A 26,606-nucleotide genomic window follows, 5' to 3' on the forward strand; every position below is an offset into this window, starting at 1 on the left:
AAATATTAAAATTTATTTTTTTGTCCAAATTTTTAAATTCTGAGAGCATATTCCGACAAATTACGATAAACTATGCAAATATCAATTAACAAACAATAACATGACGTGTCGCAATCATATAAAATAAATTCTGTGGAAAACAGTGCCAAGAGAAAGTGGAGTGGGGTATCACATGATCGGCCCCGTCCGACTGTAGCCCTCTCTTACTTGTTTTACAAATACATAAGACATCCGAACATTAGGGTTATGACATTTTTACATCTTGTATCCATTTATAATATTTTGATGGGTTTTTACCTAAGATTACATAAAATCTTCGATAAAAAACCTCCTGCACAAAATGATTTTAAAATTTTTATTTTTCAGCTCTTTGGACAACTTTTTGAAGTCACTGTTAGTTAACAAGATCTAGAGCAACGCGACATAACCAATATATAATTTTATATCATATATAACTTTATTTCATATATCATATAAATTAATAGTGGTTTGTGTGATCTCTTTCAATATTTAAATAAAATAAAAAGTGTTATAATTGATTTTTGAAAAACCTTCCTTTTTGAGAAAATCATTTAAACACTTTTATTTTATTTAATATTGAAAGATATCACACACAAACCACTATTAATTTATATGATATATGAAATAAAGTTATATATGATATAAAATTATATATTGGTTATGTCGCGTTGCTCTAGATCTTGTTAACTAACAGTGACTTCAAAAAGTTGTCACAGAGCTGAAAAATAAAAATTTTAAAATCATTTTGTGCAGGAGGTTTTTTATCGAAGATTTTATGTAATCTTAGGTAAAAACCCATCAAAATATTATAAATGGATACAAGATGTAAAAATGTCATAACCCTAATGTTCGGATGTCTTATGTATTTGTAAAACAAGTAAGAGAGGGCTACAGTCGGACGGGGCCGATCATGTGATACCCCACTCCACTTTCTCTTGGCACTGTTTTCCACAGAATTTATTTTATATGATTGCGACACGTCATGTTATTGTTTGTTAATTGATATTTGCATAGTTTATCGTAATTTGTCGGAATATGCTCTCAGAATTTAAAAATTTTGACAAAAAAATAAATTTTAATATTTTCCCCATAATGGTCAATGGTCAGTTTTGTCAATGTTAAAATTTAACTGCGACTTCTAGCGTGATTATGCCCTGTAGGAAATGTCAATAGTGAATCTATACTGACTTACTACTGACATTGTCAACAGTACTACTGACAAAACGGTAGACAACTCACGTAATTTCCTATAGACATTTTGTATGAACATGTCATTCGAAAGTCAGTACTGACATTGGAACTAGTATGTCAGTAGTAAGTCAGTAGTTGCTGAGGAACCATGTGTTGACATTGGAGGTAGTGAGCAGTGTTTGAATTTGTTACTAGTTTTTCACAGCATAGCACAAGGTCTATGCTGGTGCTGTGAAAGTGACGCAGCATAGCACATAGCCACAGCATCAAAAATAAAAACGAGTGCTATTGCTATGCTGTGCTGTTTTCAAAAACAAAATCGAAAACTGTTGCTGTGCTATGCTGCTAACATAAACGTAGCATAGCACAAGGTCTATGCTGTGCTTCTGAAATCTTCACAGCACATAGCATAGCATAGTGATCAAAATCAAAAACGAATGCTATTGCTATGCTGTGCTGTTTTCAAAAACAAAAACGAAAACTGTTGCTGTGCTATGCTATGCTGCGAAAATAAAAGTAGCATAGCACATAGCATAGTCATGAAATCGAAAAACGATTGCTGTGCTCTGCTATGCTGTAAACATTTCTACATAGCATAGCATAATTAATGTTAACCCAGCATACTCACTAACCCCCATTATTATAAAGCCTTCTTTGGTTATAGTTTGGATTTTTCGATCAGATTTTTTAGCGTTCCGGTTAAAATAATATTAAAAGGGATCATTCAATTTCAAGGAGAACTTTCTTGGCATTAACTTAAAATGTGAAAATTATATTTTTAATGTCTTCAAATTCGTTTATTTTGCGTTTTCAAATACATCCAATAGTAAAAGAAAACTTATAATAATGGCCCTATGAGTTGTTCAGTGTTGTTTATTGCTTACAAGGTACATACATGGTACTTTTTTTATCGATTGGATAATAAATGTGGTCTATAGAGTGATTTTGTGAAAATTCGCCTTTGGTCCTATAAAATGGGGACCAATTTTAATATTAATTTGTATTGGCGAATTTTCACAAAATCACTTTACAGATCACATTTATTGTCCAATCGATGAAAACAGTTTACAAGTTGCTAAACAAGTAATCCCACAAACATTTTTGAAAATCGGGTTAGATTTTAATTTTGGCTATATAAAGGTCCATGGAGACTTTGAGGCCCCAGTGGCACGTGTTAACATACTCCGATTGAGCTCAAACTCTGACAATCTTAATTTTTAACAAAACTAAAAGTTTTAGGAGGGTGCCGCATAAAAAATCCGATATCGATTTTTAAAACCACTCTAGTACATATATTAAAAAAGGTACAAGTGGGTGCCACCGTGGTGCAATGGTATGCACACCCGCCTTGCACACATAAGGTCGTGGTTTCGATTCCCTGGCCAGGCAACATCAAAACACTTTTCAACGGTGGCAAAATACCCCTCAGTAATGTTGGCGACATTTCCTGAGTATTTCAGCCATGTAAAACTTCTCTACAAAAGTGGTGTCTTAGACACGCTGTTCGGACTCGGCGATAAACTGTAGGTCCCATATCATTGAACTAATATGAATCGGGATGCACTCATTGATATGAGAGAAGTCTCCCTTGTCCCTATGGGATGTTGTGGAACAATTATATATATCACCAATATTTTTGAAAATTTAACATAACTGAAGCCAAGGTTTACCCTTTGAGAACCCGCGACTTGTGATTGTATATTATACAAATTAAATATTTTTGGATAAAATGAAATGTTTTTGGACGTGGCAAAAAATATTGGCCTTAAAATATAATTTGCACGGAAGCTGTGGCTATATTTATGTTAAAAAATAGGTAAAAATGGGTTGAAGCCAACGTGTCTTTTTTTGTTTTCTCTTGATTTGTGAATAAACCAAACTTTTCCCGATTTTCCTGTCAAAGTAAAAGTAGAAGCAAACTAAATAAGGATCATCTCCCTAATGTATTACTCTTCAAAATTTGATCTGCTTCTACCATTAAATGATGCTGACATTTTGAAGCCATATTTACAGTGTTTTTTGACATTTTCTTCTAAATTCATTCCGCAAACAGGTTTTTCAAAAAATCGCATATAGGATTGTAGAACTCGCGATTCTGAGTTATTTGATATATGTGTCGTGAATGTAGTCTACACAGCTTCATAGAAATCTGCATCCAAATACGGAAATTTTGTGCGAACATTTTTCTAAAAATCATATTTTTCGGGCCTAATTTTTACAATTGTCATTCGAATTCCTCGTACTTGATTGCACATTTGAGTTTTTTACGTTCCGGATCCAATAAATCATTCCCCGTGAAAATCCATCTACAAAAACGCGAGTTACGAGAAATTCCAAAGTAGAAAAATCACCTAAAAATGTTTTTGAAAATACCGCGTATTTTATCGCGTTTTCTGCGGTTCGTTGCCACTGCAATGAAACAACTAGTACAGCATCTTCGTTTTAGCGGAAACAGAGATTTGAAAACTTCAATGATAAAGGAGCTACCTTCATTTTATCCCAAAAAATAGTGTGGGATGCTACATCCACGGTTCTTGATTGATCGCCTTGAAATAGATATATATCGATGTAGAGTTTCATGGTGGATATTGAAATCGGATGCGGACAAAAATTGTATTCAATTTGCGCAAGTTAGCGATATTTTATATGTTTTTTAGTGCTAAGATGCAGCTGATGCTACATCTTAGCCTCCAAATTAAATTTCGAAAAATATATAGAAATTAAAAGATATGGTCTTGCTGTAGATGAAAATCACATGCGGACAAAATGATTATGATAATTACGCGATTTACACGTAGTTTCAAATGCATATAAATTAAAATGGGTTATGTGACCTCTATTTCCATTTCAGAAGCCTTGAGATATATACTCAGCAACCCAATTATCTTCCTCAATAGGAAAGCTTTTATATGAATGTCTATAAAGCAAAATCCGTATATTTTAGTGGGAGATTTAAGCAAAATGAAGGAAGCATTCCTATAGATGTTTCCAAAATTTTGTACTACATAATGAATGTGAAAAAATATTGTTTCAAACAAAAAATTATTTTTTTTAACCAAAATATGTGTTTATTTTGGCTGTGACGTCGAAACTATAATACCAATCTGTATGATTTTAGTCTCATTTGATTCGCCGTGAAGTTTTGCTTCCATACGAAATTAATAGTGGTTTGTGTGATCTCTTTCAATATTTAAATAAAATAAAAAAGTGTTATAATTGATTTTTGAAAAATCTTCCTTTTTGAGAAAATCATTTAAACACTTTTATTTTATTTAATATTGAAAGATATCACACACAAACCACTATTAATTTATATGATAAAAGAAATAAGGTTTTTTTGTGTTTACCGATTTTTGTCGGTAAAATGAGTTACAGAATTCCACTACTGGTCTCGGTTTTTCTCCATCAGCTCTTGTTTTCGAGATATAGCTCAAAATCGTTTTTTACGATTTTTACCTAGAATTTCGTTATTCTCGGGTACAAATAAATATTTTTGTGGTTTTTCGACACGAATATATGTAGATGTTGTACGCTCGAAACAAAAAGTTTCTGCAATAATAATGGTGTATATACATATATCAAAAAATATAGAAAACATACAACTGACTTTGTAAAAACTGTGCATTTTGAGCACTTTAAGCAGTAATTACGTAATTAAGTCGTAGAATCTTCATATTGCATACCGGGTATGCTTAGGGTGTGAGCGATCAAGTCCAGTATACTAATATATAATATAAAGTTCATACACGCAGAAAAATTTATGTTAGAAATATGTTTGGATCCAAACAAATATATGTTTGGGACCGGTTGCAAACAAATATATGTTTGCAACATTTTGTAACATATCTCAATTTGATATGTTTGGGTAAAACATATTTTTTATGTTAGAACATTTTTTTCATGGGTGGAGAGAGGATGTTTGTCAACGAGAGTAATAACAGTGCTCTCGCGGCTGTGGAATGCTGTTTTATAAAAAGAGTTGTGTGTATTGTATAATAGAAGACGTAGAAGCGAAGGGGGCTTTGGTGGCGTGTATGCGACAAACTCGTGTGTTTCTTGTTTTGTTGTTGTTAACCAACGTGTTGTTAACCAACGCAGGCGAAAAAGAAAAGAAGAAATGATATGAATTATATTTTTTTCTTTCTTCAGTGTTTTAGTTGCCTTTGTAGATTCAAGACGGTAAAGTGAGTGAATAAATCAGTGTTTTGTGTTTTCTTAAAGAAATTGTGCTTTTTAGTAAATTAAATGCTCAATACATTTTATAATTGAATAGGAAAGTTGAATGGAATTATTTTATTGGACAAGGAAGAAATCGCATTTAATATTGGTAATTACATACATACTTATGTATATTTGAAATATGGCATATCCATATTTATTTATTACATTACATAATCATTTGATTCTAGATGCCGATTCCCCGCTGATGATTTCAACTATGAGGACAATTTGTTTTATTTCACAACTAAGGAGAAGCGTTCAACTACGTTTCTATATATTTTTCCTTTTTTAAAGTGTGACTATTTACAAATTATTTCAATCACTTTTTCTTTTATTAAAGTGTGTTATGTATTTCTTTGGAATTTTGTATGTACCTATGTGTTTGTTGTTCTTTTGCCTTTCAATAAAAAAAAAACCAGAACATTTGTGTGTATACTATAGAGATAGCCAGTGAGTTCTTACTGAGAGCAAGAGAGCACACATTTTAAAGTGTTTTACATTGAATTTTACGCTACCTTGCTCTCAGTAAGCGCCCACTGGTGCATGTGTTTGTTTTTTTGTGCCTTTTGGGTTTGTATTTTTTTGCACCCAAACATATAAAATGTTTGCACCCAAACATAAATATCTTTGCACCCAAACATATATATGTTTGCACACAAACATATATATCTTTGCACCCAAACATAAATAGCTTTGCACCCAAACATATATATGTTTGCACCCAAACATATATTTGTTTGCAGACCCAAACATATATTATGTTTGGGACTGTTGCAAACATATACATGTTTGCTGCAAAATATGTTTGGGACATATGTTAGAGAGGCCGTTTTTTTGCGTGTAGCGACCATGATTCGGCTATAACCTAAAAATCGTCATGAAGGTTGCTAACGAAAAGTTGCTTATGTGGTAATGACATCACTGGTAAATGATATCTCTTTAGCAGTCTTCATGACGATTTTTAGGTTATAGCCGAATCATGGGCTCTATGAACTTTATATTACATATTTATATACTGGACTATATAGTAGACACCCTATGCATACCCTGTATGAAATATGAAGATACCACGACTTCCCCCGATGACGTAATTACTGCTTAAATTGCTCAAAACACGCAATTTTTACAAGGTCCGTTGTATGTCTTCTATATTTTTTGATATAAAATCACCGTAATATTTGTATCGAGCGTACAACATCTCCTTGATATATTCGTGTCTAAAACCCCACAAAAAATATTATTTTATATCTGAGAATAACGAAATTCTAAATACAAATCGTAAAAAACGATTTTGAGCTATATCTTAAAAATAAGAGCTGATTGGGAATCAGCGAGAGTAGATTCGAAAATAACTCGCCGTTTTTAGTTAGAAACACAAAAAAATCGGATGAAACAAAATTCGTGTTGACCAGTGTAATCATATTTAAGTCATTAGTAGGCAAAAGATCAATCATTCAAGGTTCAAGGTGATAACCCTAAAGCACATTTTAAATCCGATATATGTTATGAATATGTTATGCTGGTTTGTACGCCCAGCTAAAATTCTGATCTGTTAGTCATTCACTACTTACCAAGTAATGAGTACGATGGCACAGAGCGTGTGTGTCCGACTACAAATCCAGGGTTGTGTGTTCAACGCTCACCGTCGGCACGCGAGTTTTTTTTGTTAACAATATACAAAACAGGTAGTTGGTGGTGCACATGTAAGCGTTTAAATAACCATTAAATTTCGTACGCGGGACGCAGTGTGTAGTGTGCTCGGCTAATCAGAAGTTCACATGATCAAATCTAGCAGAGAGCAAAATAAAATAAAAATATATAAACAAATTCCACCTCAACTTCTAGTGGCCATAGAATAACCACTTATTATAGTGGTTATAGAATAACTAGTCATTCAATGGGACATGCTCTTGTTAAAATAATGGGTTAGTAGGGGGTTTTGTAAGTAGTTAAGACTACCAAACTCATTATTTGGTAATGATTTTTTTGCTGGGCGGCGCCATAAATTCAGCCACGCCAGATCTATATTTAGGCCTTTATTTTTTTGTATAATCAAATGTGATTTAACAACGATTTTTTGATTATTTTTCCAGTTTTTCCAGAATGAGTTCTAAAATTTGCCCTTCAAATGATCGCCACATTGCTGCAAATCAACATGCTATTGGTCAAAGATCATATTCAACATTATCGATGGACGACGCTAGCAATAATAATAATTTAACAACTCAATTTCATTCAAATCAGTATCTGGATTCATCATCAGCTCTTAGCTATTGTACAGGCAGAAGGAAAAGAAAGCGAACAACTGAAAACTCTCCAGGTTCCAATAAAAGTGATGTTGTTCGAAATTCTTTCAGCGCTTCACCCTCCGATAATTTGTCAAGAGAATCCATTCAAAAGTCCTGCGAATATGTTGATGACTTAAGCGATAATGATCTAATCGAAGTTCAAAATACACCAGGGCATTTTCAAAAACGTACTTCAACTATTAGAAGATCCTTTTTAGATAGTAACTTATTTAATAGACGGAAAAAATCGGAAGAAAGTCCGCTCTACCTTGAGGACTATCAAACATGTGAAAACACAGTATTTCACAACGATGAAGCGTATGACGCCCTACGAGAGCTCGATGCCGTTCTCGATATACACGATGCCTCTCTTGTCGAATCGTATTGTTCCGCTAGTCAGACAGAATCCGAATCCGAGCAAGGCAACATAGAAGATTGTTTACTTGATTTGGACGACTATCTCAATAAAATGGACGAAGGCGTTTCACATGAAAACAGTGCGGAAACAAATACGGACCGTTACAAAGAGACTTCGAAGAAAAGCAGAACGTTGTCTGATTTCCACCGAGGCAGCAATATTAGAAAAACCATTGGGTATGGCCCTGAACCAAGTTCAACAGGTACGAAAACTATTTTGGGGTTTTTTATATATGAATAAAAATCATTTCTAAATCAATTTTGTTTCAGCTTCAATTATGAAAATATCGAAACAATCACTACCATATGCAACTTTAAGAAGAAGTAATCGGAATTCGTTTAATGTGGTATCGGACAGAACAAAGTACAACAGTCAAGAGAATCCACCTGAGATTTGTGGAGTTGGTGAACTAGAAACGCACAATATTGAAACTCTAGAGAGAAATGTTTTCGGTAATGCAAATAGAGTTTATGCGTCCCAACCCATCCATTATCCATCCCAGGAAAATTGTTCTACCGCGGAATCTTCGAATATGGCTCAAATTTTAACCGAAGAACAAATACTCCAAAATTTAATTGAGCAAAACCACAGGGAAGATTCAGAGTGCAGACCTCGCCAATATGGCAGACGAGCAGAACGAAATTCGCAAGCTTCCATGCCCGAATGCAATGTAGGTGGACATTTCTCCTTCATGACATCCAATGATTCTAGACCAATGAGTGCTCCAGCAACTGCTTCAACAGAATTAAATTCTTCACAACAATTATTACAAAATTCCACAGCATATGTTGGATCCGATGGCAGTACTGGACGTTCAACTCGTACAACAAGCCCAGAAACTATCGCCTCCAGTTCCGACTCCAGTGAATCTTCAACCACATCACATAATATAATACAATCGAATCTCGTTGTGAACGAGGATAATGCACAGCAGAGCTCAAACTCAACTCAAGATTCGGAAAATGTTGAAACGACTCAGAAGCCAGGCTTCAACACATATTGGCCACACAATTATAGTCGAACTTTGGCCCTAATATCGTGTACATTAGGTCTATTCAATGTATGCCGCTTCGCAGTTTTGACAATAAATTACGGACCTAATTTTCTTATCCAGTTTCTATTGCTTTCTATAATTTTTGGAATTCCATTCTTGTGGCTGCAGATGTGTTTGGGAGCCAAAATAAAAGCAGGACCGGTGTCCATGTGGAAAATCAGTCCTATTTGTAGTGGCATTGGTATTTCACTTGTACTTGTGCAATATTTCATAACAATATACTCATCGGTGGTTGTAGTGTGGCTATTGGTTTATTTGAGCGATACATTTCTGTACCAATCATCATATAGATGGGCTGAAACTACTCACATCCTAATACCTAGGAATTATTCCAATAACTACTTCAATCTAACTGAAAGTATTCCTGATTATTTTAATATAAATGTTCTTCAAAGACTGCAGATTTTTAAAATAGTTGATAATTCTGGCATTCGAGTGCATATCAGTGATCGTGTAAGTATATATGATGAGGCGTTTTGTATTGGCGTAACTTTTAATCTCATGGTCCTATGATATTTAAGCAGCTGGCGTTCTATTTGGCTATATTATGGGCAACAGTATTTTTAATTCTATGCAAGGGACTGAGGTCGTTTGGAAAGGTGATTTTCATAGTAGGAATGCTTCCTCTCCTTGCTATGGCGGTAGTCACGGGAAAGCTGCTATATGTCGTAGATTTAGTAAAATTGCAGGTACGTAATATTGAGGTTTTTGTCTCAAAAAATGGAACACAACCAAAAGTAAATATACAATGCAAAATTATTAATCTTATTTTTTAACTCAGAATGTATTCAGCTCTTCCGAGTTGGATGACTTCCTCATCAATTCGAAAACATGGGCTGCTGCCGCCCAGGAAACATTTCTGACGTGGGGCCTACTTGGAGCTTCTGTTATTTCAATATCCAGTCGAACACATAAATCTCAGTCCAAAAAGACTCTGCGAAGAGATGCGATCCTTGTCGTTTTGATGACACTTATTGGCCTTTGTTTATCGGCGTTAATGGGATTGTCTTGTAACCAAATATTGCATCAATCGGGATATGTATATGTTCCAGGTTCCTATGGTATGTATCACGTAAAAATAATTAGGAAATAAATGTTCTTACTGTGATTATTCAATTCAACTATTTCAGAGAAACCCGGCACATATTCATCGATTTATTCCTTAAAATCCTCCCCTCGTTCTGATATTATATCGTATCCGACAAAGCTGGTACCACACTATTCCAGTTTGCTCGGGGAAGCGTATAGACGCCACACTGATCTGAAGGTTTCAAGTGGTTATCAGGTGCTTCGTTTTGTTACCGAATTATTTCCTGCCGTGCTAGTTATTGCGGGGCATGATATATCATGGATTTGGGGATCTGTCGTGTTTACTATGCTTTTAGTTTTTGGAATTGCCCAGCTGTGTGTCATGTGGAAGCCCATATCAAGTGCATTAGGCAATTCTACTAGCGCTGTATTACTGAGTTGCGTTACCGGTCTCTTGTTAAGTATACCATTTGCTACTGAAGTCGGAATTACATTGTTACATTACATGGACAGTCTGCTAGGTGGGTCCTGGTTTATTCCAATATTGTGGGCAGCTGAGATTTTTGGGGTTTTTTTGATCAGAGGTCGACCATATAATGGAGACGACCTCGTAAATGATTTAAAAATGTCTGGTTCTATGTCCGCATTCTTGGCCCTATCGTGGAATGTGCTATTACCGATCAGTCTCATCACACTGGCAGTAATTGAATACAAAATATCTTTATCAAGTCAATTGTACTACTGGCGTGGACGATCGTACTACAACTACTGGACAAGGAAGGTTGGAGCTTTAACCCAAATTGGTTTTTTGCTCCTTGTGCCAATAACCGCTATCATACAGATATACCGTTATCTCACTTCTGGACCACCCGATATTTTAGATGTAAGCGAAATGACATATGAAAATAACGTTAAATGATATACTAATTTTAATCGGTTGATTTTATAGAGAATCCAAATGCTTTACCGACCTCTAGAAGGCACATCCGCAACACGACTGGTAAATATAAATCAGAGGGATAACTTAGAAACCCGATACAGGCCAGGTAGAAATTCAAGCAGTGCTGAAAATGGCATTAGCAATCTACACGACGATGCTCCACCAAAATATACACCACCACCATCATATACAACAGCAACCGGGGCGAGATTTGCCAAAATTTTGCGCCAAAGCATAAGACGGAGTGTTAGAAGGTACATTATCACTTCAGTCTGCCATGTAGATCTTATAATATTATTTAAATTTTATATTTGCAGATTGCTTGGAGATGCAGGACGGACGAGGCCAAATTTATCCATTCAAATAGAACAGAATGATGAGAATGCATCTTTTCCTCCAGATTATTCATCAGTTTTATCTAATCCGTCGGGTACGAATGAAGGTGCACCCAGTATAAGCGAAGCAATTGAGATTGGAAACCGACCACCAGCAAATTTGCTATATGGCCGAAGTTTATCATTAGGCCGTAAGCATATGTTGCAAAAGCATCGTTTGGCTCAAAAAACTAACTCAACTAGACCTTCCTCGGCGCCTCGTGAAGTCTTCGCTGATAACGAATACCGCAGGGATTCAACTCGAAGATTAAGAACGTATACTGCCGAAGATGTCATAACAGTTCTTAGGTCATCAACCAGAGTGCGAAACGATACATCACACGCTACACATCCACTAAACCAAATGGTATTTCGTTCCATTGAAAATTTGGTTCTCAATGCAGAGCCACCAGGTCTTAGCTCGTCAGTTGTGTCTCAGCAATTAGATGGGAATGAATATAATAATACATCTGTGATTTAATTTACTTGTAAGCGATAATAATAATAAATATGCTTCAAACGTACATACATATGGATCTTATTTTTGAAAATTAACATTATGTTGAAACTGAGGTATGGGGTATTGTAACTCGCGAACAATTGTACTATACCATAATTTTTTAACGCATTTCTGTAAAATCAACAGTTTTAACACGATTCACCGAGGGATTTTTTAATATAATAATTTGAGCGGTAGCTGTGGTCGTATTAATGTAAAAAAAGGAAAAATACGTTAAAAGAAACTAGTTTTTTATATTAAATTCCAATTAGTGGCTTTTCAATACAATGTAGAGCTTAATGCTCCAAGATGAACTTAAAGAATACACATAAGAGATGAAGTTCCTAATGTATGATTTTTTAAAAATATATCCACTACATAAGCCTCTATGGGATGCTGACATTTTGAAGACTGAACAACGTTATATGGGGCTATAAGAAAACGTGGGCCTATGTCCATAATTTTTGCTGGAGAAGTTTCTTGGTCACTGTGAACCCTAAAGGTCAAATTATAGCTAACTTGGTCTTAAAATGTGACTAAAAACTGAAATATCTGAAATCGGGCGGTACTGTTATATGGGGGCTATACCAAAACGTGGACCGATATAGCTTATCTTCGAACTTGATCTAAGTTCAGGCCAAAAACACATTTGTACAAAAATTCAGCACTATAGCTCGACTCGTTCGCAATCCCACGGCAGCGGGTTCTATCGTACCGGATTGACCCGAAACCACAGTGTTTCGGCCAGCGGCTGCCAACCCAGCATCAAACATATGATTGTACGTAGGTGTCCATGGTGCTACAATAACAACAACAACTCGTTCGGAAGATAGCGTGAGTACTACAGACGGGCGGACATAGCTAAAGCGACCTAGAATTTTGCGCTGATCAAGAATATGGGATCGCAAATGATTATTTCGATGAGTTACAAACGGAATGACAAACTTAATATACCCTCAATATTATGGTGGAGGGTATAAAAATGGGGTTTTTTGAAATTTGTCTCTATTTTTGATGCGCAACTGGAATTTTCTAAAAGTTTAGTATGTGATTGTAGTACTTGCGATTACGCATTTCTTCATCTATAGCTCGAGAGTGTACCCTTCACAGGATCCGAGCAATCCACTCTCAAAGTGCAAATTTTTGTGCGTAAATTTTTCAAAAAACCTATTTTTTGGTTAAATTTTTTGTATTTTTTAATAGTGATCACTGAAATCGGATGCGCATAAAATGTAAACGCACTTCCTGGAAATTATGGCCATTTTACTGTTTTTTGCACCCTAATATGCAACTGATGCTACATCGTGGTCGCCAAATAGAATTTCACAAAGTGTATATCAAATTAAAGGGATTCATTCGCTGTGTTGGAAAATCGGATGGGCATGATGTCATTTCCAATATTAAGCAGATTATATGCGTTTCAAGTGTTGTCATATTCAATATAGCTTTATTTTAATTTAATGTCATGATTGGAATACCTTGTGATTTAATATTATAATCTAAAAATGCTCAACAATGGGAATACTATAAAGCAAAAATTGGTTGCAACCGAGTATCTTCCTTATTGCACGAAATTTTGACCAAAAAGAGAAAAAACTCGAAATATTTTTTCTTCAACTTTTCTTCTTTAGCAAAATAAAAATAATATAATAATTTTTGCTATTAACATGAATATTATAGCTCGGACCTTCACTATATAGGCTCAACTTTATTTCTCACAATCTCTGGATGCTGTTTTAATATTTTTATATAGACTCTATAAGCATAGGCGCTACTATTTCACAAAATATGTTTGCAAATATGTACGTAAAATTTTGTAATTAATTTGATTTTTCGCGAATCCATTTAGACATTTCGGGTTTACTTTTGCATCATCGCAAAGAGTACGAATTCAGTTAACGGTAATGACTAGACATCGGATTTTGCATATTTGCATATTTTTTAATAATAAAGATACGAAGATTCTGATTGGACCAAAATTCGTTTCAGAGAAATCTAAGTTCACTGACAGGGTCATATTTTGTATTTTTTTTGCATATTTTTCATATACACAAAATATGCAAAAAATGCAAAAAAATATACAAAAAATATGCAAAATATGCAAACAGTTTTGGCCGAAAATCGTCATAAAAGTCGTAAAATTGACTATTAATGTTGGAAAAAATCGTAAAAAAAAACTTCAAAGTGTCCTAAATTAAGATTGTTGGCAGTTTAACGTCGCTTTTTAGCAGATTATTATGCTATTGAGACAGTGTGGATATAAAAATATGGTTATATGTATATTGTAATACCATTTTTTTATTATTAACCTATTAAAAAATATAAAATTTGTTAAATTGTCAAGCATTTTATGTAAAATTCAATATATTCTTTGTCTTAATTTGTTGCATTAGTCTGGTTTTAACTCAAAGGGAAAACATAGATGACGGATTTTTTTATGCGGCACTCCCATAAAGTGTTTAGTTTGGTTAGATTTTAAGATTGTTAAAGTTTGAGCACAATTGGAATATGTTAACACATGCCACTGGGGCCTTGTAATTATGACAATCTCGATTTTTTTGCTATTTGACGAATTCAACGACCCATATCTATGAAACGGTTAAAACTATTTGCCCGTGTTATGCATTAAATTAAATGACATAATATTCTTAAAATTTCTTGCCGAACAACAAGATACGCAATTAGTACTGAATTCAAGATAATAAAGCCAATGTCCTGAAAACGCCTTAGGGTGAAAAAGGAGTCTATTGTGAAAAAAAACCTTTTTACAGTGTTTTATTTAACTTGCTTTGGTGTCTGTTTACTTCAAATCTAGTAACTTATTTTCCACACAGTTGTAGTTGACCAATCGAACTAAAACGTTGCACACTTTTCAGACTTGTATGACAATATATGAATATGAAACCAAAACCAATATGGATCCATTTTTTCTTAGAGCCCCCATATAGCGGTACCACCCGATTTAAAGTATTTTAAGGATTCTGTTTTAATTTTTAGGCCGAATTGGCTATAACTTGGCATTTGAGGTTCCCAACGGTACAGAAACTTCCTCACCAAAAATGTTGTACTCAGGTCAAGGTTTTGGTATAGCCCCTATATAACGGTATAACACGATTTCAGGTATTTTAAAGTTTTTATTTACATTTTCGGCCTAAATTGAGTTTAATTTTGTTATGAGGTCAAAAAAATTAAATGCTGAAAAGTTAAAAATAAAAAATAGTTGAAAAATAAGTTACAGTGTTTTATTTATAAATGCACTTAAAACAAGAAAATAATTTTTAATGATTAAATCTTTCAAATAAAACACTTGCATTTGAATTAAAAATTGTGGCAATATTAAACGGCAATCGTTTTATTTGAGAGAATCCATCATTAAAAATTATTTTCTAGTTTTAAGTGCTTTTATAAATAAAACATTGTAACTTAATTTTTTAATTATTTTTTATTTTTTATATCTTTTGTTTTATTGATTTGGCTCGAGGTCAGGGAAAAAATTAAAACAATGTTTTGTTTTGATTTTTATATTTTTATGTTTGCCAATATTTCCATCATATTCTATGATCATCATCAGGGCATTTTCACTTTTAAAAAAGAAAACAACAGAAAATTTATATAAATATATAGCAAAAAACATTTTTCACATGTGAATAATTACATTGTTATTTCTTTCTTAGCACCACATATGTCTTGCTCTTGTTTGAGTTCAGAAATCAACTAACTTTTTTGGTGTTTTTCAATTGTGCTCCTGTATATTTGCGCACAGTGTTCGGTATCTGTTTTATAGTTTATACGTTTTTCTGCAGGAATGTTAATGATATGTAACATTTCCAACATATATCTCCGTCTGTAGTTATTTTCCTGCGCTAAGATTTGTACTTGTTTGAGGTTAGGCGTATGTCCGGTTTTGGAACAATGAGCTGCTAAAGCAGTCTTTTGTTCCAAGGGTTTATTGTTGTTTTTCTGGTCGGATTTGTGACCACTCATCCTAGTTTTGAGTTTGCTTTTTGTAGTGCCAACATATACCTTTTGGCATATGTTGGACTTGTCACCATTACAACTGATCTTATACACAACGTTTGATTTGTCGTCTAGGGGTATTTTTGATTTTGTCCTGCTGAAGAACGCATTGTTTGTATTACAGCTCTTTAAGGCTAATTGGTATTGGTCTGTATTATATAGATTTGATTTTGAAAAACGTTCGGAAAAACCAGGAACGTATGTAGATCTTTTATATGTTTTTTCTAATCTTGTTTCTGTATTTCTACTTTTGCTGACCTTCGTATATTTAATCAGTTCATTTATAGTTTTTATGGGGAAATCATTCATCATCAATATTCTTCTGACCTCTTTTGTATTTTTGGAATGAAACTTCTTGTCACTGATTTGAAACACTCTTCTTATAAAATTCGTTGCGGTATTGATTTTGATACGTCGAGGATGTTTGGAGTAATAATTGATGATACGTCCGGACGAAATAGGTTTTTGATACCAGTCTAAAAATAGAGAATTTCCCTGTCTATGTATTACTGAATCAAGGTATGGTAAGTGATTGTCAGATTCACATTCCATTGTAAACTTTAACTGATTGTTGTATGCGTTTAATGCTTTGAGCGTGTTTTCTATTTGGTCGTTTTTTACGATACAAAATATGTCGTCGACATATTTTGTCAATAATCGTGGTTTTATGAGTAAATTTTTCATTGTTTCGTATGTTTTTTATTTTTTCCCATATTATCAATTTTTGGGAATGAAAGCAAATGTATTTTACATTTTGTTCATATTTAAATTTATTTAAGGGACTGACATAATGTGATTTTGGAGCCATCTGGGTAAAGATGACTACTTGGTGATGAACTCGACTCCTTGCTCTGCTATGTCGTTCACAACTTTCGAGTTGTTTACCATCTTTTACCCTTCCTGGTAATTGATCAAGTTGCAGGATCTTTTTCAAGAAATTCGGAGTTAATGCTTAATCTCTTGAACAACAAGTAAGTATCCCCTGTAATTACGTCTGGTAGACTTTTTCTGGGAATTTCGGCAGTTGTTCTTTTGTTATTTTGGTTTTTTTCCATCTTCTTCTGCTTGCTTTGTTAAGATTTTTGTCGCATTTGCCAATTTACGGTGGTTTGAACTATCAGATCAAACAATCAAGTTCAGGACTAAGATACCACAGATGATTTATCATTTTGTTATTTCCTTTATCTGATATTTGTTTCGTGTTTCAATAAATCTTCAATGCGGCTTAGGTCTTATTTTGGACCTAAAAAATATTTCTGAATTTCGTTTTCACTATTTTTTGTATTAAACTCAATCTATTGTCTCTAATCCTTTTCAACCTCTTGATTATGTTTACCAAATACATCCTATATTATATCTATATAAACATTATCTTGTTCATTATACGTTTTGTAAAATCAATAACCCACACTCTCATTTATAACACTGAGTTGTTGTCGTTTAATACAAAATAAATAAACAAAATAAAAAAACCTTCTGGACGAGTCAAATCAGGCTGGAAAGTTAAAAACACAAAGTGCTTCTACGACCTCTTGTTCTTGGGAAGTTAGCTGAGAAGTAGTTTTAAAACATTCTCGCCTACATCGAACTTGCATTTGTCAATCGCAGAAAGAAATCGCGTGAATATGTTTGGTTGATGTCCGGACGTGCTGCCAAACTTGCAGTCAAAAATCCCTCTCAGCAATACTTCTAATAAGTCTTTACGCAGGTACAGAAGCTCTCGACCTAACATCTGCTCAAACTGGTAAGACCCCATTTTCCTAGGCATTCGTACACTGCTTGGTCTTATTTCTCCCCTGAGCTACTGTCAGTTTCAGGAACGCCCGGGAGTTGTTCTTTACCCCCATACCAGATGATACCAGAACAGCAACCCGTTCTTTCTGCTCTGTTTTGGGAATACCAGGTAATAGTTGTCCATGCCAGTGCACGCAAATAGACTTGTTTTGGGGTATCTTAACCCTTCCTTGAAGTTCTTGCAAGTATTTTTCACAGTTTATTCTCCGGAATAAACGGATAAAGCTTCTAAAGATCCTCTTCGAGAGCTTCTACTGTAGATAAAATGATAAAACAAGACCTCGACCTCATAGAAAATCTATTGAAATACGAAAACATAGACAGACAAACAAGTATCAGAAAAGGGAAATAACAAAATGATAAATCACCTGTGGTATCTTAGTCCTGAAATTGTTGGCTTGGCATTGTTTGATCCGACAGTGCAAAACACCGTAAAAAGTCAAATGGCGACTAAAATCTTAACAAAGCGAAGACGGAAACTTCTCCGGAAATATTCGACCCAAACTTACAAAAGAACAACTGTTCGAAATTCCTAAAAAAGGTCACATTAACTCCAAATCGAGCTCACCAGAGATTACAACCAATTAATTACAAAGGACGAACAACTAAAACAATGCGTTCTCCAAGTTGTCGGCTGTACCCCGATAGGCTCCATTTTCGCCCTAAGGCGTACGTAGTCACGTTAATCGGGACACTGGCTTTCTATCTCGAATTCAGTAATACTTACGCATTTTGTTTTTGAACATAAAATGAACAGAATGGCTTTTAATTTAGTGCATAATACGGGCAAATAGCTTTAACCGTTCCACAGATATGGGTCGCCGAGAGAGACGAGATTTTCATAACTTCGAGGCCCCAGGAGCACGTGTTAACTTATTCCAATTGTGCTCAATTGCTCAATCTTAATCTTAAATCTATCTAAAATCTAATCTAAGTAAACAGTTAATTCGGCACCCCCGCCTAAAAAAATCCGAAATGGATTTCTTCCCTTTGAGTTAAAACTAGCCTAAAGCTACAAATTAAGACAAAGAAAATTTTGAATTTACATAAAATGATTCATATTTTATCAAATTTTATATTTTTGCATAGTTTAGCAATAAAAAATAGTATTACAATACCATATACCCTACACCACACTGTGGTAAGAGGTATCAATAACATAATAATCTGCAAAAAAATCCACTTTAAATGGCCAATAGTCTTAATTTAGGACACTTTAAAGTTTTTTTTGATCATTTTTTCCAACTTTAATTGTAAATTTTATGACTTTTATGACGATTTTCGCCCAAAAACTGTTTGCATATTTTTTGCATATTCTGCATATTTTTTGCCGCGATTTTTTGGAATTTTTTCTAAACATTCAAATTAAAACGATCATTCTTTTTCGCGCAACAATCAATGCTGATTACAAAAACACATTTGGAACGACGTTTTTTTCTTAGTTCATGTACCAAAAATTATTGATGTAGCATCAATAATTTTTTTAAAATGGAAAACTCAGTTTTACAAATTTTTGCCCATATCTATATAAACTGTCGCTCACTTGAATAGAACCCCCCTGCAAAACTTTTTTCAACCCCCTTTTTTCCGAAATATACAAGAATACAGATAGATTGTATTAGAATATCGATGCATATTCACTCTATATTGAAAACGAAGTACTTTCAGTAATATTCAGTAAAAGTATAGCTCTCCTGATTAAGGATACACCCGTATATCCAGCTTTGGCAAGGATTCTTTAAATAATCAGGCGTAATGCTTAACAAAGTTTGTTTTTTTTTCTTTCAACAAGTTTATTTTTGGGAGCGTACTGTCTCCTTTAGTCGTATATTTTACGCATAAATCATTCCCATACATTTAAGAGAATATTTCCCACTGTAGAATATGACGGCCCCTCAAGGATATCCGCATTTCTTTTCAAAAATTTAAGTTTTGATGACTTGAAGTGTACAAAAGTTTATAAAATCGTGATGAAATTGCCACTCGGGATATCCGAGTGCTTCTCACTACTGGAAATGCCTGTTTTAGAACTCCTTTGTAAATTGTCGTGCGCATTTAGCGTGAAAGAAATTGGCTCATTACACCTGATTATTTAAAGAATCCTTGCCAAAGCAGGATATATGGGTGTATCCTTAATCAGGAGGGATACTCTTTTACTGAATATTACTGAAAGTACTTCGTTTTCAATATAGAGTGAATATGCATCGATATACTAATACAATCTTTCTGTATTCCCAAGTTTTGAAGGGGGCTTCTATTCAAGTGAGCGGCAGTGTATAAAAAAGAGCTTAGTGATGACTAGACAGCGGAATTTTATGCAACCCCTATTTTTGGTCCGATTCATGACAGATTTTGGGACTGGGCATATTTTTGGCTTCTGATTGCATTACAATCGAAACATATGACATATGCAAAATGCATAAATTTTTGCATATGCAAAATTTATGCATTTTACATATTTTCGTATGCAACAAATATTTCAATAATATGTACAAAAAAGTTTGTATGTAAAATTTTTCTGTTTAAAATTCTCTTCAGACAAGTCAATAAAATAGAGAAATGTATAACCACAGCCACAACCCTCAAAATACCGAAAATCGGGAAGTATCGTTCTATGGGGGCTATATGAAGGCTTGAACCTAAACCGACAAATTTTAGGTCGAAAGTTTTTTACCCCCAAGGAAGACTTAATACCAAATTTCAGCCATTTCGGAGGGATATTGAGGGCACAATCTTCAAAATACCAGAAATCCGGAGGTACCGTTCTAAGGGGGGCTATATGAAGACGTGGACCTATACCGACAAATTTCAGGTGGAAAGTGTTATACCCACAACGAAGACAAAATTCTAAATTTCAGTAATTTCGGTGGGATATTGAGGCCACAACCTTCAAAATACCGAAAATCGGGAGGTACCATTCTATGGAGGCTATATGAAGACGTTGACCTATACCGATAAATTTCAGGTGGAAAGTTTTATATCCCCAACGAAGACTTAATACCAAATTTCAGCCATTTCGGAGGGATATTGAGGGCACAATCTTCAAAATACCAGAAATCCGGAGGAACCGTTCTATGGGGACTATATGAAGACGTGGACCTATACCGAAAAATTTCAGGTGGAAAGTTTTATACCCACAACGAAGACAAAATGCCAAATTTATTCATTTCGGTGGGATATTGAGGCTACAACCTTCTAAGTACCGAAAATTGGGAGGTACCATTCTATGGGGGCTATATGAAGACGTGGACCTACGCCCACAAATTTCAGGTGGAATGTTTTATACCCCCAACGAAGACTAAATACCAATTTTCAGTCATTTCGGTGGGACATTGAGGCTACTACTTTTAAAATACCGAATACCGGTAGGTACAGTTCTATTGGGGGTAAATGAAGACGTGGACCTATGCGGACAGATTTCAGTTGTAAAGTTGCATACCCCTGACGAAGACTTACCGGATATTTCTACAATAAAACCGATTTTTGATTTATATGTATACCATTAAAAAGCTTATAGAATTGTCAATCAAATGAAATTAATTCGCTTATTCGCCATAACCCAGAAATTTGACCTATGACATAACTGTCCTTCCGGGTTCGTAATATAATCTTCGTCGATTGTCATCGCCAAAAGGAATTTTTCGCCACCCAGCCGTTGATCTCCATATTTGCGCGTACTGATATTATTGATATTATTCCTTAAAAACGGTTTAAGAAAACGGTTTTTAAACCCTCCACCATAAGATGGGGGTATATTAAGTTTGTCATTCCGTTTGTAACTACTCGAAATAATCATTGTAGACCCCACAAACTGTATATATTCTTGATCAGCGTGCAATTCTACATCGATATAGCCATGTCCGTCCGTCTGTGGAAATCACTCTAGCGTCCGAACGGATTGAAGTAGGTAGATGAAATTTTGGTAGAATCTATTATATGTACGTAGGACTTTTGGTATTAAAAGCGGGCTGTGTAGGTCCACGTTTTTGTATACCCCCCATACAAAGTGACGCGTCGTCGTTTTAAGGAATTTTTAAGATATTTGTTCCATTTTACCACCGAATTGGTTGTAATTTGGTATTTTGTGTCTCCAGAGACCTAAAAAAACATTTCTCCCAAAGTTTGTTTATATATGTCCACATTTTGGTATAGCCCCCATATAACGCCCCATATAGTATAGTACGCGTCACTTTAAGATATTTTGAATGTATTAGTCCCATTTGACCTCAGAATCGGTTGTAACTTTGTGTTTTGTGTTTCCAGAGGCTAAGAAACATTTCTACCATAACATGTTTATATAGGCCCACGTTTTGATATAGCCCCCATACGACCATATCTCCCGATTTTCGGTATTTTGAAGGTTTTAGCCTCATTATTACACCGAAATGGCTGAAATTTGGTATTTAGTCTTCTTTGGGGTTATAAAACTTTCCCCAAGAAATTTGTAGGTATAGGTCCACGCCTTCATATAGCCCCCATAGAACGGTTCTTCCGGATTTTCGGTATTTTGAAGGTTGTGGCCACATTAATCCACCGAAATGGCTGAAATTTGGTATTTGGTCTTCATTTAGGGTATTAAACGTTCCATATAAAATTTGTTATCGGTCTACGCCTTTATATAGCCCCCCCATAGAATGATACCTCCTGATTTTCGGTGGTTTGAAGGTAGTGGCCTCAATATCCCACCGAAATGACTGATATTTGTTAGTTAGTCTTAGTTAAGAATATACAACTTTCCACCTAAAATTTGTCGGTATAGTTCCACGCCTTAGTATAGCCCCCATAGAATGGTAATTCCCGATTTTCGGCATTTTGAAGGTTGTGACCTTAATATCCCACCGAAATTACTGAAATTTGGTAGTTAGCCTCTGTTATATACCGAATTTTCGGTATTTTGAAAGTTGTGGCCCCATTAATCCACCGAAATGGCTGAAATTTGGTATTTGGTCTTCATTTGGGGTATTAAACATTCCATATAAAATTTGTTATAGGTCTACGCCTTTATGTAGCCCCCATAGAACGATACCTCCAGATTTTCGGTATTTTGAAGGTTGTGACCTTAATATCCCACCGAAATTACTGAAATTTGGTAGTTAGTCTCTGTTGGGGTATACAACTTTCGAGGTGAAATTTGTCGGTAAAGGTCTATGTCTTCATATAGCCCCCATAGAACGGTATCTCCCGATTTTCGGTATTTTGAAGGTCGTGTCCTCAATATTCCACCGAAATTTGTGAAATTTGGTATTCAGTGTTAGCTGGGGGTGCAAAATTTTCCACCTTAAATTGCCGGTATAGGTCCATGTCTACATGTAGCCCCCATATAACGACACCTCCCGATTTTCGGTATGTTGAAGGTTGCTGCTCAAAATCCCATCGAAATGACTGACATTTGGTAGTTAGTCTTCGTTCCCCACCGAAATAGCTGATATTTGGTATTAAGTTTTTGATAGGAGTATGAAACATTCCACCCGAAATGTGCCGGTATATGTAGACGTCCTCAAATAGCCCCCACAGGACCGTACCTCCCGATTTATGGTATTTTGAAAGTTGTGGCCTAAATATTCCACCGATATGACTGAAATTTAGTATTTAAACTGACATGGGTGTATAAAATTTTGCAGAAGAGAATTATCAGTATAAGCCCTTTTCTGCAAATAACCCCCATAGAAGCGTACTTCCCTATTTTCGGTATTTTAAAGGTTGTGCCTGTCATCAATATCTTATCGAAACGGATGAAATTTGATATTTAGTCTCCGTGGGTGGTATAAAACTTTCCACCTGAAATTTTCCGGTATTGTTCCATGTTATTATACAGCCGCCAAAGAAAGGTCTCTCCCAATTTTCGGTATTTTGAAAGTTTTAGCCACATTATTCAACGGGAATAAGTGAAATTCGGTATTTAGTCTTCGCTGAAGTTACAAAACTTTCCTCCAGAAATTTGTGCTCCCGATGCAAAGTGGTCCCACTTGTATGGGAAGGTGCGACAAAAATATTTATAATCGTCGGATCAATCTGATTTTTTCAGTATATGCTTAAAATAAGTACAAAATACTTTAGCCAAAAAATCATCAATATGGATCCAGTTTTTCCTATAGCCCCCATGTAGCAGTACCACCCGATTTCAGGTATTTTGAAGCTTTTATCTACATTTTCGGCCGTAAATGACTGTACTTTGGTATTTGTGGTTCCCAATGGTCAAAATCCTTCTGCGCCAAAAAAAGTGGTCTTAGGTCCAGGTTTCGGTATAGCTCTCATATTACGATACCTCCCGATTTCAGATATTTTGAAGATTTTATCAACATTTTCGGCCCGAATTGGTTGTAATTTGCCATTTGGAGTTCTCAATGATCAAGAACCTTCTGCGCCAAAAATTGTGGTCTTAGGTCCAGGTTTCGGTATAGGCCTCATATTACGGTACCTCCCGATTTCAGGTATTTTGAAGATTTTATCAACATTTTCGACCCGAATTGGTTGTAATTTGCCATTTGGAGTTTTCAAGGATCAAAAACCTTGTATGGGAAGGTGCGACAAAAATATTTATAATCGTCGGATCAATCTGATTTTTTCAGTATATGCTTAAAATAAGTACAAAATACTTTAGCCAAAAAATCATCAATATGGATCCAGTTTTTCCTATAGCCCCCATGTAGCAGTACCACCCGATTTCAGGTATTTTGAAGCTTTTATCTACATTTTCGGCCGTAAATGACTGTACTTTGGTATTTGTGGTTCCCAATGGTCAAAATCCTTCTGCGCCAAAAAAAGTGGTCTTAGGTCCAGGTTTCGGTATAGCTCTCATATTACGATACCTCCCGATTTCAGATATTTTGAAGATTTTATCAACATTTTCGGCCCGAATTGGTTGTAATTTGCCATTTGGAGTTCTCAATGATCAAGAACCTTCTGCGCCAAAAATTGTGGTCTTAGGTCCAGGTTTCGGTATAGGCCTCATATTACGGTACCTCCCGATTTCAGGTATTTTGAAGATTTTATCAACATTTTCGACCCGAATTGGTTGTAATTTGCCATTTGGAGTTTTCAAGGATCAAAAACCTTGTATGGGAAGGTGCGACAAAAATATTTATAATCGTCGGATCAATCTGATTTTTTCAGTATATGCTTAAAATAAGTACAAAATACTTTAGCCAAAAAATCATCAATATGGATCCAGTTTTTCCTATAGCCCCCATGTAGCAGTACCACCCGATTTCAGGTATTTTGAAGCTTTTATCTACATTTTCGGCCGTAAATGACTGTACTTTGGTATTTGTGGTTCCCAATGGTCAAAATCCTTCTGCGCCAAAAAAAGTGGTCTTAGGTCCAGGTTTCGGTATAGCTCTCATATTACGATACCTCCCGATTTCAGATATTTTGAAGATTTTATCAACATTTTCGGCCCGAATTGGTTGTAATTTGCCATTTGGAGTTCTCAATGATCAAGAACCTTCTGCGCCAAAAATTGTGGTCTTAGGTCCAGGTTTCGGTATAGGCCTCATATTACGGTACCTCCCGATTTCAGGTATTTTGAAGATTTTATCAACATTTTCGACCCGAATTGGTTGTAATTTGCCATTTGGAGTTTTCAAGGATCAAAAACCTTCTGCGCCAAAAATTGTGGTCTTAGGTCCAGGTTTCGGTATAGCCCTCATATTACGGTACCTCCCTATTTCAGTTATTTTGAGGTTTTATCTACATTTTCGGTTCGAATTGGTTGTAATTTGTTATTTGGAGTTCTTAGTTGTCAAAAAACGTCTCTGACTGGTATCGTGGACAGAAAAGGAAACAAATTATTCCATTTGAGCTCAGAATATTTCATGGTAGGGGATATAATAAAGTTCGGTGCGACCGAACTTTACATTTTTACTTGTTTTTCATATTATATGTAGCATCATACATATATCAAAAATATGCAAATGTAAAAAAAAATACACTCATAAGTAGATCCCAAAACAAAAATGTCTAAATCTGTAAAGAAAAAACCAAAACAAGCAATTAAAACACAAAACAAAGAAGAAACTGAGAATATTATTAAAACTTTGCTAGTTGCCGTTCTAGAACAAAACAAGTAAGAAAAGCGTTAAGTTCGGCCGGGCCGAACTTTTTATACCCTCCACCACGAATTGTATTGAAGTGAATAGGAACAATTAGTTTAATTTCGTTTATGAAAGTACTAAACCCTTCCTTTTTTGCAGAAGTAGTACATATATCTCAACTGATAATTCTCCCTTCAAAACAGCTTATGTGGGGCGTCATTTTTCTTCTTTCTAAAACATGGACAAATATTTACAAGTTTCCGAATTGAGCGAAATACATAAAATTGGGCAATACCGACATCGCACACTGGCCCCAACCTGCGACAAAAGTCGAAAAATCGATATCAGCAAATCACTGCGACAATTCAGCAAATTGTCTCTAAACATATCATATTTCAATATTCCAGCACTGTTTTTGTAATTTATAACGGTATGTAACAAAACAAAACAGAAGAAGTTGACATTTACGTATGATCTCTTAAAAACGTCTGTAAGGCTGTGACTTCTTACAAGGCAAGTAACTTAAAATTGAAAGGATAAAATTATTTTTCGAAATGGAAATTTTAGTACAAGATTTTCTAATTACTTTTACATAAACATTTGTACACATAAATCGCATAAAATGTACTGGAAATCACATTTTTTATAATACTTTTTTGTGAAGTTTTTTTCCAAGTCCTAAAAATTGAAGTTAAGTTTTACTAACTTCGCCATCCTTCGCCACTCT

At 34.9% G+C, this 26,606-nt stretch overlaps 1 protein-coding gene across 6 annotated transcripts in view; it reads left to right on the forward strand.

Moving 5' to 3' along the window:
* The window catches only part of bdg (sodium-dependent transporter bedraggled), a 50,690-nt gene extending 38,630 nt beyond the window's left edge, over nucleotides 1-12,060 (forward strand). For 3 of the 6 annotated variants that reach the window (XM_073955487.1, XM_073955489.1, XM_073955488.1), the window contains exons 2-8: nucleotides 7,527-8,341; nucleotides 8,409-9,646; nucleotides 9,715-9,882; nucleotides 9,975-10,254; nucleotides 10,324-11,105; nucleotides 11,172-11,416; nucleotides 11,480-12,060. In XM_073955487.1, coding sequence (XP_073811588.1) covers nucleotides 7,537-8,341; nucleotides 8,409-9,646; nucleotides 9,715-9,882; nucleotides 9,975-10,254; nucleotides 10,324-11,105; nucleotides 11,172-11,416; nucleotides 11,480-12,017 — 4,056 coding nt within the window. In that variant the 5' untranslated portion in view covers nucleotides 7,527-7,536 and the 3' untranslated portion in view covers nucleotides 12,018-12,060. The remainder of the gene's footprint in view (nucleotides 1-7,526; nucleotides 8,342-8,408; nucleotides 9,647-9,714; nucleotides 9,883-9,974; nucleotides 10,255-10,323; nucleotides 11,106-11,171; nucleotides 11,417-11,479) is intronic. The other 3 variants (XM_073955492.1, XM_073955490.1, XM_073955493.1) reach the window with 1 other exon arrangement.
* Nucleotides 12,061-26,606: the final 14,546 nt, after the last annotated feature.

The sequence above is a fragment of the Musca autumnalis genome, unplaced genomic scaffold (assembly GCF_047663935.1).
Source record: "Musca autumnalis isolate F117 unplaced genomic scaffold, ASM4766393v1 scaffold_5, whole genome shotgun sequence".
Classification (NCBI taxonomy): Eukaryota; Metazoa; Arthropoda; class Insecta; order Diptera; family Muscidae; genus Musca; species Musca autumnalis.